Genomic DNA, 12,359 nt, shown 5'->3' on the forward strand with positions numbered 1-12,359 from the left:
AATGTCTCGCTTTTTTTTTTTCGTTTTTTTGGTTGAAAAATGTCTCGCTTTGAATTTTGAGCATTTTGAAAATGACATAACAGTTAGTACTTATTGTAAAAACCTTTTTTCTATCCCAACCTAACGACTTTTAATAGTAAGAAGTAAGGTAAATTAATACTAACACTATCCTTAATCAACCTCCTTTAAGCATGACTAAAGACATCAAATTGGTTATCCTCAACCAATACTATAGTTATGTTTCGGGTTGCTGACTCGACCATCACGGTTTTAGAAGTCGATATCGGATCGCTCCTAATGACCAGTTTGTATTGGTATCGACCGTAATCAATACCGATTCTAATACCTGACCAATACGAATCGGGTTATTAATATGATTTTTTTTATTTGAGCGATACGAACTGAAACGAAATGGGTATCCGTATCGGCGGGGTTCTGAATCCATATCGGTACCTACCCAAAATGGATAAGAACATATTTTCTCAACTGCATAGACCAATTATAAAGTTCCATCTCTTTCAAGGGTATTTTAGTCAGAGAAGCAAAGATCACGTCGAATCAATCTATTCGCTCCCATGTTATGGCATTTTCGTAATATTTGGAAATTGAAAGATCATTTCAGTAAGCTCTTTCAATAAATATTTCAGAGATAGTGAGAGAAGATGGCGGCCTTCCTGCTAGATACAGTAGAGTGGTGCTTCTTCATTTCCTGCACTTACTGAGAAAAGCTTAAAATCTCTCTCTCTCTCTCTCTCTCTCTCTCTCAAATCTCAATCGAGCTTGCTGCCATTAATAGTAGCAGCGAGCTTTCTGTGGATGCTAAAAGCTTTAAAACCCTTCCTTGATTTCGGTGCTTTGGAGTTATATAAAAAGAAGAAAAGAAAGCGATTGGTTTCTCTTCTGCTTTTGCCTTTCTTTACTCTTTTCTCTCTCTCTCTGTCTATTCTACTTTCTGCTTTGAAATTTACTTCTTTAACTCTCTAGTTCCTCACAGTGATTTGGAGTTCGGGAATAGAAAGCTGTGGACTGTTCAGATCCAAGATTTGTGCTCAGTTCCTGTGTACACGTTTTAGATTTTGTTGTTCTCAGTGGCGGTGAACGTAGGGTAGCTTTTGCCAGTTTAAGCGATTCAGCTTTTTCTGGATTATTATTGGGAGCTCAGGAGGAGGTTATGTAGCGTTCAGAACGGGCGGTTGCTAGTGACTTTGCCGTTCTATTTGTGATTTAATGGGAAAGAGGTGGAAATGGAGAGGATTCATGTTTTCTGTTGTTTACTATGAGTTGCTTTTTTAGCTTTCGATCTGTCTGAAGTAGTTTGATGCTTGAAGGTCTCGATTTTTCGGGGCATTCGAGAAATTCGTTGTTGATGGAGATTTGCTATAAGAGAGCAGAATTTGCCATTACTGCTGTCTGCTGAGTTATATTACTTGTTATTATTGGTTACGATCTAGGGTTTTTTTGCTGGTTTTTTCATTTCCCGATCTATTTATAACATATCATTAGCTACTTAGTTTCCCGAGGCAGAGGAGGGGGAGAAATTCCTGGAGTTGGAGTTTAGAATTTAGGTCATCAAGATGTATGCGTCTATAGCATCCTCAAAAGACATGAATCCTCTGTTCCCTGCAACTTTCAAGCATTCGGAAGGAGAATTGCATCAGAAGAACAGAGAAACCATGGCTTCCGATCTCCATCATCATCATCATCATCAGCAGCAGCAGCAGCAGGAGGTGAGTTCCGGCCTGATGCGATTTCGCTCTGCCCCGAGCTCCCTGCTTGCAAATTACATGGACGGTAGCAGCGAAGACGGGGAAGAAGGATGTGAGGATTTCCTACATCCTCGTTCTTCAAGTCCCGAGGCGGAGAGCATGTTTGCGAGGTTCATGTCTTGTGGTGGTGACGGCACTGGATCTCCTTCACTTGATCTTCGCGAGATCGGCGACAAGTCTCCAGTAATATCGGCTACGCCCACCGGAGCAGTTAGTCAGAGGAATTCTCAGTTCATAGCATCCATGAAGCACGAAGCAGCCGAGGTTGTTCCTCAGCAGAATGGATACTCTGCCACTGCTTCCCAGATGCTTTATCAAGCTCCGCCGCCGGTGCCTCTGCCTAGTCAGAGCTCAGCTTCCATGGATAACTCTTATGGGATGGTGAATTCGATAGTCATGGGTCACAGTCCTCCTCAAGTCAAGACTGCTAGCGCCAATTGCTCTAATCTTATCCGGCATAGCAGCTCTCCTGCCGGGCTTTTCTCTCACCTAAACGTTGAAAACGGTACAGCTCTTTCACTTCTTCGAAACTTATCCCTTTTATGTTTCCATAATTTCGAACAGTTCTCGGAAAAAAAATTTCATTTTAGCGAAGGATCGAGTTTTTAGTGTTTAATATTAGCTCCGAATATTTCAGTTATCGTTAATGAGCTAAGAACGAATTACTGAGACTTGGTAATTAACAGGCTACGCGTCACTGAGGAGAGTGAGGAATTTCAGAGCCGGGAATGGTACTAATGGAGAAGCAGCTCCAGGGGCAAGCAGGTTGAAGGGTCAGATCAGTTTCTCATCTGGGCCTTCTTCTTCTTCGGGGTTAATGTCTCAGATTTCTGAAATTGGGAACGAAAGCATTGGAGCTAATAGCCCAGATGACGGAAGCTTGGGAGACAGCAACGGTGACAATGGATGTTACATGCCGGAGTTTCCGATTGGCGCTTGGGATTCTGCACTTGTCTCGGAGAATTTCTCTGGCCTCAAAAGAGCTAGAGTTATCGATGGAAAAATGCTTTCTGGTTTAAATCCATCGGAGACTCAGGTAGAATTATTGATGGTTTTCGTTTAATCATGAATTAAAGATCGAATTCGAGTCTCTCTTTTTTCTTTTTCTAATTGTGTTATTTCTCAGAATGGAGTAGGGACCCATCCTCCTGGTTTGACCCATCATTTTAGTTTGCCAAAGACCTCCACCGAGATTGCTGATAAGTTTTTACAGTTTCAAGAATCTGTTCCTTGTAAGATCCGAGCCAAGCGAGGTTGTGCCACTCACCCTCGAAGCATTGCAGAGAGGGTAAAACTTAAAAGCTTTTCTGACGACTCCCATCTTCGTTTTCTCATTGCAGAAGAATATATTTATCTGGTTAAACTAATTTTCAGGTTAGAAGAACTCGGATTAGTGAACGAATGAGAAAATTACAAGAGCTTGTCCCCAACATGGACAAGGTAAACCTTTTCAGACATCACTTCTCTAAGAACAATTTTATTCAATTTTATGTTTTAATTGGAAGGTCACACATTTTTTATGTTTCTTCTTCGCAGCAAACCAACACAGCCGACATGTTAGACTTGGCAGTGGAGTACATTAAAGACCTTGAGAAACAGGTCAAGGTATGGGGACAAGAAATCAGAAGTCAGAACCTGCAAAAGTCCTTCAAATTAAGCAACCCTTTTTTTTAATCTTTCCTTGACAATTTCCATTTTTTCTTGCAGAATTTCAAGGATAGTCAGGCTAACTGTACCTGTTCGAGCAAGCAGAAACCATGCTCAAGTCCTGTGCTACGGGGTGACTAGCTAGCTTCTGTAAAGATATAAAAGAAGAAAATATGGCAGAGGAGATAGTGTGCAAAACTTTCTCTTTGTAGGACAACAGAGGAGGAAGAAGAAGAGGGAGACAGGGAGTAAAGAGTCTCCAATTGCAAAGACGGAGGATGGATCCTTATCCCGACAAAAGCTACCGATGACGCCATAGAAGAGATGGAAAAAAACTGTATAGCATATGTTCCACAAATTAGCTTTGTAATGCACTTTACTGGTTCAGTTTATTAGTAGAACCAATTTATCTGAAGTCTTTCAAAGGGGGAGCATATAGAACTGCAATTTGGACAGCAAAATGTGCTCATTTCAACGGTCAAAAAGGGGTTTCCACCTGGGGGGATCAAGTGTGTGTACCACTGAACCTTACCTTCTGTTGCTGTGTTTGTCTTGGACCTGCTGTTGATCTGTTTTTTGTGCTGACCATACCAGGTTGGTTCTCTACTTCTCTTCCCTGATAACAATGATCTTCATTTTGTAGGGAGGAGTTTGATCAATGAAAGGTACAATTTTGTAACTGGGCAATTTTGATTGGTGGATTGGACAAGTGCCTACTGGTACCAGATTAAAATCCTCTTCAATTTCTTGATCGCGGAGTGTGGTGCAGGTTGGGATTGAGAGGTTGACACTTCACAAGTGCGACATCCAACGGTCTAAGTTTGATTGAGTCAGTTCTATTTCTCTTTCTTCTCGAACTCGACCCCATTGTATGTTGCCTGTCAGATGTTGAGCTCTCAGCTCCGAATTGCACCGCATTGCACTTTTAGGGAGTTTGAGAGGATTTTTTTTCGTCTGGTATCTCACACCATATTCAATATACTCAGTGACTGAAGGCATCATCCGATGTCTAGGTCCAAAAAATAGATTCATAAGCTCCCAAACTTAATAGTTTCTAATCGAGGTTAAAAACCCTAATTGGATCTTTATCTCCCTCACCCCTCTAGTTCCCTGCCCGGCCCAATTCTCCAGTCTCCTTAACGAGGGGGTGTAATGAACACCCTACCTCTGCCCAAATACTCTGTCCGGGTGGGATCCACCCCCCTTATTAGAGGGACTGGGTAACTGGAGGAGATAATTTTCCCACATGGAAAGATAATGTGAGGGGTGGAGAAAGTTTCTCAAGTATATGAAGGGTGCACTGATTTGAACAAATCAAATCTTCTGTATTTTCTAGTTTCAAATACGTTCTGGACCAAAAATTTATTCCAAAGATCCATACCAAACAAAAACTATAGAATTGAGTCAAACACACACTCATTTTTTCTATCGACCAATTATGGGAGGAAGAAATACTTTGTTATCTACTTGATCTCTTTGCTTCCCAGTTTAGCAGTGTGATCTCCTTTGTCTCATTTCCCCCAATGAGATCTGCTCCGTGCTGGGTTCATTTTAGGGATTACAAACAACTACCTGGGTCTGCATCTCATTAAATGCATCAATGTTCAAAATCCATCCCTATGTATCATCAACAATAGTAACACAACCTACAACCCCCCTCCCCCCCCCTCTCCTAATCCACTCGACTTTGAACTTAAAAGGGAAATCTTGTTGTAATCCTCCTCTATACGAGGGCCATCTTTACGACGTTTGTCAAAAAAATGCTGGTTAAATAAGGGTAAAAGAACTCTACCTGGTTTCATTGCTCCCCGTGACATAGGAGTACACAAAAGTCCCACCCTGTCATGTGTTCTCTCATTGACCCTATGCTGGTGTAGGTGCTACATGAATAGAGAGTGGTTTTTTGCCCATTAATTAATTAGAGCGATGGTGAAATGTTTCCTTGGAAATCCATTGTGCTTGTCCCTTGTCAAGGTTAATATGGTAATTATAATCATTGGATATTTTAGGAAAGACATGACAGTAATTGTCAATGTAAAATGTTTCTAATTTGGCGGCGTTTGCTAAGCCTCTCTTATAATCATTGGATATTTTAGGAAAGACATGACAGTAATTGTCAATATAAAATGTTTCTAGTTTGGTGGTGTAGGCCAAGCCTCTCTTATAATCGTTAGATATTTTAAGAAAGACATGATAGTTCTTGTCAATGTAAAATGTTTCTACTTTGGTGGTGTATGCTAAGCCTCTCTTATAATCATTGGATATTTTAGGAAAGACATGACAGTAATTGTCAATGTAAAATGTTTCTAATTTGGTGGTGTAGGCTAAGCCTCTCTTATAATCATTGGATATTTTAGAAAAGACATGACAGTTTTTGTCAATGTAAAATGTCTCTAATTTGGCGGTGTATGCTAATCCTCTCTCTCTCTCTCATTAATGAATTATCTCCCACCCACGCCAAGTCCGTGAACACTCCCTAAATTTTTTTAGGGTAAGGGTTACTCATGCCACTCGCTAGGGGGAGGAGGGGAATCTCTCACACCTCACCAATCATGAAATGGAAAATAGTTTTGTCAATGAGGGACTCATAGGGCTAGTAAGTTAATATGCTTAAAATGTGAAAAGACGTGAAAAAGCATTCCCATACATCTTGCATAGGTGTCTTTTTCCTATATTTTTTTAGGGAAAGAGTTTCTGTCGAGAATCATGGCCTACGTCAATGCCCCTACGTCTATCTCTCTCTTCCTTCGAAGAGGAATAGAGATTTCATTTCATCAAGGGAAGCAGAGAGATAGACACAGGGGGGGAATGTCTACAAAAGCTAGCATGCATCCTTGTATCTTTTTAACCATTAGTATAATTCCCATGCACCCTCTTGCATTTCTTAAATTTTCATTACTTTATTTTATCACGTGGAGAACTTTATTTACTGAAACTTAGCATAATTCAGGATATTGAGTTCTACTTCCATAAAATTTGACTCCATCTAAGAGCCTCCCAATGCACAAGGCACTCGCTACTATAAGATCTGTGAGAAATAAATATACGTAGTCTTACCCCCGTTTTATGAAAAAATTATTTCCATGTTTCGAACCCCCAATCTGATAATTACAATAATACAACTTAACCGTTGTGCCAAGATTCACCCGTATAACATTTTGACTCCATCTGATCTACAAAAAACTTATGTCATCATGATAAGGTTATATTTTCACAGAAAATAGGATAATGTTGTTATCTTATTTGAAAACTAGGGTCCACTTTAAATCTATTTGAATGTGACTGATGTGTAAAACACATCCATAAGATGATACCAATCCATTCTTAATGAGGTAATGTTTTGTCTTATGAGTGTGGTGAGCTTCATTGTCTTTAATGGAAGGGAGGCAGTTGGGTCCCTCAAGAGTTAATGAAACCTTGGCTTTATCATATGCTTCCTATGTTTGCTTTGTTTCTACTTTCTATATATAGACATCAGAATTATATGACTTTTCCTACTTTTGCTAAAATTGTTTAAACATGTTTCTTATAGAAGGGGAGCTGTCTTCACAAACTTATCAGGATAACCCTTCTTCAACCCTTATAATAGAACAAAAAATTTTATCAAATCGAATTTTTTGGTAACCTTTTTTTTTTTTTTTTTAAACTTATTTGAAAATTAAGATCAATTAAAATCTATTTGAATGTGACTATAGATGAAACACATCTATGAGATGGCTCCAATAAATTTTTAATGAGATAAAGTTGTGTAATATGATGTTGATCTACTATTGTACTATTTCAAGTTTCAACTAAGGTTTCAAAGATTGAGATTGGATCGATCTGGTACAATTGTTCGATCCGAATCAAGATTGGTGCTCGTATACCTAATCAATATTGACAGATACCAATCGATACTGGGCTTAAAATAAAATCCTTAATTTCAATAAAAATATTTTCATAAGAAAATAAATTACTATTGATTAAAAATGATTTATATTTTACATTAATTGTCTTTTTAAGGATTGTACATAACAAGGAAGTATTTGGTCATGGTTAAGTGAGGAATAGCTATATGTTTTTGAGAAAATGACATCTTAGAATTTAAATGAGAAAATTACATTTTGAAATTTCCAATAAAATTTGTTCATATTTTTGTATTGCATCTCAGTGAAATATTTTTTAAAGAAATTTTTGTCACAAATCCTAAGAAATTTTTTTTAAAGTCAAATAGAGAAAATAAATATCTTTTTTATTTAAAAAATATGGGGTAAAATTGAAGTATGAAAATGAAATATCCTATCTTATAATCTAATTGTCTTTCAAATTTTGTGGATACACAGCCCATGTCATTTCTTAGGTATTTATTGGCAAAATTCAGACTGTACACCCTAAGGATGATGCACAATTGTGGCAAATTAAACTTGAAAGAAATGGTTAAAAAGTCAATAATTTGAAAAAATAGAAAGTTGAACTATCTAATATAATGAGAAAAGTCCAAAATTTAGGTAATGCAATCAAATAAGACCACCAAAATTTAACTTGTAATCTATATGTTCATCCATAATTAATGGGAAAAGGTTCTATGAGCCGTCACAAGAGCGTACGTTAGCATTCTCTCTCTCTCGTGAAATGACCTCATTGTCCTCATGTAACCAACATATACTTCTTTTTAATCTATGAAGGTTTCTAGGGTACGAGAGGAGGCGGATGTCATTGTTCAAATTGATACTTCAATGGTTCAACCAGAGTGCGAGTCCCCTCGCTGATTCAAACACAAGCCTTCACTCTTGGTACACTGGCCATGGGTTGAACTCACTTAAGTTGTTAAGTAGTGATTAATTCCATACATCCAATGATTGGCACTACTAGATCAACCCTCTACAAAGATAAAAAAGTAGATTAAATTCTATTAAATAAAGTGAGAAAACCCACGAAGTACCAACTGGAATAAATAAAAACAGCAGCATTATCCATATATAAATTATGGAAAGATGTTCTCTGCATTGCGGGCACAGGATACCCCCTGACACATGGGAGTGGGTGCAATGACTAATTTGCGCCCCTGAATGACTGAAATGACTGCCCCATCCCATTCCATCCCATGTGTCTTGACACAACTTGCGCCCCCGTGCACTTCCAGACAGAGAACATGACCCCATAAATTATATATAAAAAAGAGGGAAAGGGAATCCATGAAGTTTCAACTTTCTTTAGTTCTTTAGGTAGACTTCTTGTTTTGATCATATATTAGATTTTGGTTCTTAGCGACTAAAGAGTAAAAGGAGTGGTTGGGAAGGTTTGGACAGAAGGATTTTTTTTTTAAATTTCCCCCAATTTTGGGATCCAAAAGTGAACACAGTTGAGTGGGCTTAAGAGAACCAAACCTCAGAGAAGCATCTATCACACTCATTACTCAAATTGGAAAAAGCATAGGGACATGCATGGAATTAAAGTTCAAATACTTTCCTGAATTGTCATGGAGAAGTGGAAACAGTGAGAGAAAAGAGGGGGGGGGGTGGCATAGTAGTTGGATCCAACTAATGGGTCACTAATAGGTCGAGAGTAAGCCTGTAAACGGATCGGATTCGGCTCGGATACGGATCGGATGTAATCGAATTCGGATATTTCCTGGTCGAATACGGATACCTCTAAACGGATTCGGATGGATTCGGATGCGGATCGAATTCAAATTTTCGACCATTCGTTTACACCTCTGCCTTGTGTAACCCGAACCTTCCTCCCCTTAGTGGATATAATTCACTCTCAATCCATAGTTTTAGATCATGATTCTCTTTTCCTCATATTCTAGAACCTGTTGAATCTTCAAAAATCCTCAAGATCATTATTCACTTAAATTTTTATAATTAAGTATTCAGATTCGGATTTTTATCGGAGTATTTGGATTTTTTTCCGGATATCTCTAATCGAATACGAATGCCCCTTAACAGATACCGATGCGGATCGAATTCAAATTTTCGGTTATCCATTTACAGCCTTAGTCGAGAGCCACACAGATCACAATAGCATGGAAGTGAGTGCCACATCATTGATGATGTCACATCCCCAAAGGCTAAAATGCTTTTTGACACTGAGAGAGATAGGGAAGGGATGGATAGACGTGGCCCAGTAAGTGACCAAGGATTGGGCCGCATCTTTGAAGCTTTGTGTTTGGGTTTTTTTTTTTTTTGGTAAAAATTGTGTTTGGTTAAGAGCATCACAATTTACAACAAAAAAAGGCTAATGGTGATGTATGTGAGAGAGAGAGAGAATAATGTGGACTATCTGTGGAGAGTCCATGGACTTTATTTATCCATATCGGTATCCAGTAGGGGTCCAAGTTTGGCCCTCTACGTCTTGAACTATTCTGTGTTCGAATAGGGTTTGGGCTGGATTTTTCAACCTTGAGGATAGGTTAGAGTTCAATTTTTCAGGCCCGAGGTCAGGTTTGAAGTCTAGGGCTGAACCCAGCCCGACCTCGACCCTGAATTTATCTGTTATTACGTATTATATTTTCATATTTTACCATTAATTCATTTACATACTTTACAATTATTATATTTACCTTCTAGGTTTTTTTTTTCTCGTAGTTCTGAAAGGGGCTTCCCTTGTTTGTTTTCAACTTTCTCTTGAGATGTATGCATAGAATCATTGGTTTAGTAGATGAATTATAAGCCGGAGGGTTTGGTTTGGAGGTGGAAGAACTTCCAATATAAATGCCTCCTTGAATGTCAAAACAGGGTCAAGGTCAGGGTTAACCTGGTCCAATCAGGGTGGTCTTGGGATGGGCTGAACCTGACAAGGCTGGGTCGGGGTTGAGTTTTTAGGCCTTGAGTCAAGACGGGCCTAAACTTAGCTAAGGGGATTCAAGGTTGAGCTGGGGTTTTAAAAAGCCCCACCCAACCCGGCCCTGTAGCAACCCTCGACCGCATTGAAAAAATTCCGATAATTTTTTTCTACCATCTTACCCTTTCTTTGTTCCAATACCACCGCTATGGTGTCGGTCATAGACAATATACTAATACGAATTAACCAAAACAAAAAACTTTATGCTTTAATTTAATTTTTAAATCAAAAGGGGATTTGGTTGCAAAGTAAATTTTAATAACTATGTTTGAAATATGTGAAAAAATAACTCTGTGGGAGAGTGGGGCGACTGCACCCAAATACAAAGGGGGTGAAATGACCACCTCGCCCCATGAATAGCAGCAATGCCGTCAATGGTGCTTTTGTGTGTGTTCTCATTGGCTTCCGTGCACAAGGAGGGGCCACACTCCCCCCACAAGAAACACTTCCCCTTGAAATATTAGGGGGATCACTTTTTAATGAGGTCAAATATGGATCAGATTTATTAGACAGCCCATATGAGAGAAAGTAGAGCCATACACCATTTCAAGACCTAAAAATGCTCAAAAAACACATAAACACATAAAACTGTGTTAGACTCAAAATCAGTTTTTTTATAATGGAAACGTTATTATACAGAGCCCAACGAACCACGATCCTCACCAATATTCTACAAACCACAATCCTCATCAATATGCTACATTTGCACATTCAAGAAAAAGGGGGAGGGGAACATTCTTGAAATTTTGCAAAAGATTCAACAACCTCATACATTTACAATTATGGATCCCTAATGAGGTATTGAACATTAATTATTCAAAAATGAAAGACAAAAAAAGATATTCATTAAATAGGATGGAAATTGTTTAATTTTCTTTCTTTAATTAAACCAAAAACTTGGAATTTGGAAGACAACAATATCCATTAAGAAACATACAAAACTACCACTAAGGCACATTTGAGTAGTACATTCAATTTCATCACTAATTAACGACTTAATAAGACTTTTCCCATACCTAATTTTGAGTATTTAAACCTTGATATAGACATCCTTTGAAAGAAAACAATAACTTTTATGGCTTTGTTTGGGTTTTTATTTATTTTTTTAATATTTTAAAATTTTCCCAAATTTTAATTTTTGTCTTTTTATGCATGAAAAATAGATATCTGATACGACTATGAATGGTAAAATGTGATTGCATTACCTTGATTGTAAGTTATCCTCAATGAGAAATATATACAAAATAAATTACCCAATGTGGGTTATCTTACTATAGAATATACAATCAAAACGTGATTATCTAACTATAAATGTACGGTCAAATGGATTACAATCTAAATGTACACCTATGAACACCGATGCATGAAGTGTCATGTTAACGATATCCTCTGATTCCTTCACTAAGCTATAGTGAAAATGCCTTAAACTAAATTTAGGATAACCTCAAAAATTAGAAATGCTAACCTCAATTAGAAATGCTATAGTGAAATGTTGGGGCTTGAATTTTGATATGTGGCTCAAAAATTATGTGCGTCTCATGAATTTTACAACCCAATCACATATAAGAAAATTTGTATATTCTTTGTTCCCTTATTTTAGGGTTGTCAATCGGCCGGACTGAATTTTTAGGCATATACTAGGCCAAGTTGAAGCTTATTCGTTAAGGTGAAGTCCGGTTTGCGATCTGATTCAATTCCGATTTTTCTATCTGTTTTTCTTAATGGGTTATTATCAATCCACTATCTATTGATTTTGGTTTTCATTTCCGATTAGTTTGTCGGTTAAGTTTCAATTCAATTGTATTTATTTTTTTGATCATTCTGATTGGTTTGAGCTGGAATCTAACACCCTATTCCTATTTTATAGGATATGATCCTCTCCAATTCTCTAAAATGTGCAATGCGGCAATTCGGGGGTGGAGATGTCGACACCTGGCAGCTTAGATCCAATGGTGTCGAGCTCGAGAAGAAAGAAAAAAATACCGGAGTCAATGAGTTTGAATCGTTGGATGTCCTAGCTGCTAGGTGTCGACATCTCCATCCCGAACTGTTGCACTGTACATTTTAGAGAATTGGAGAGGATTAAAACCCGGTTCCCAATGTCAATAGATCATAATTAAC

At 38.0% G+C, this 12,359-nt stretch overlaps 1 protein-coding gene across 1 annotated transcript; it reads left to right on the plus strand.

The window, feature by feature from the left end:
• The first annotated feature begins 688 nt into the window (after window positions 1–688).
• LOC122643117 (transcription factor bHLH130-like) lies at window positions 689–3,572 on the plus strand. Its single transcript, XM_043836760.1, has 6 exons — window positions 689–2,271; window positions 2,453–2,802; window positions 2,893–3,054; window positions 3,141–3,206; window positions 3,303–3,371; window positions 3,474–3,572. The coding sequence occupies exons 1-6, from the start codon at window positions 1,575–1,577 to the stop codon at window positions 3,552–3,554; spliced, it is 1,425 nt and encodes a 474-aa protein (XP_043692695.1). The 5' UTR covers window positions 689–1,574; the 3' UTR covers window positions 3,555–3,572.
• Window positions 3,573–12,359: the final 8,787 nt, after the last annotated feature.

This window comes from Telopea speciosissima, chromosome 10 (assembly GCF_018873765.1).
Source record: "Telopea speciosissima isolate NSW1024214 ecotype Mountain lineage chromosome 10, Tspe_v1, whole genome shotgun sequence".
NCBI lineage: Eukaryota > Viridiplantae > Streptophyta > Magnoliopsida > Proteales > Proteaceae > Telopea > Telopea speciosissima.

Coding starts and splice junctions, on each gene's coding strand:
- LOC122643117 (XM_043836760.1), top strand. CDS start 1,575: ATGTATGCGTCTATAGCATCCTCAAAAGACATGAATCCTCTGTTCCCT. Junction 3,207..3,302: donor TTGTCCCCAACATGGACAAG/GTAAACCTTTTC, acceptor TCTTCTTCGCAG/CAAACCAACACAGCCGACAT. Junction 3,372..3,473: donor ACCTTGAGAAACAGGTCAAG/GTATGGGGACAA, acceptor TTTTTCTTGCAG/AATTTCAAGGATAGTCAGGC.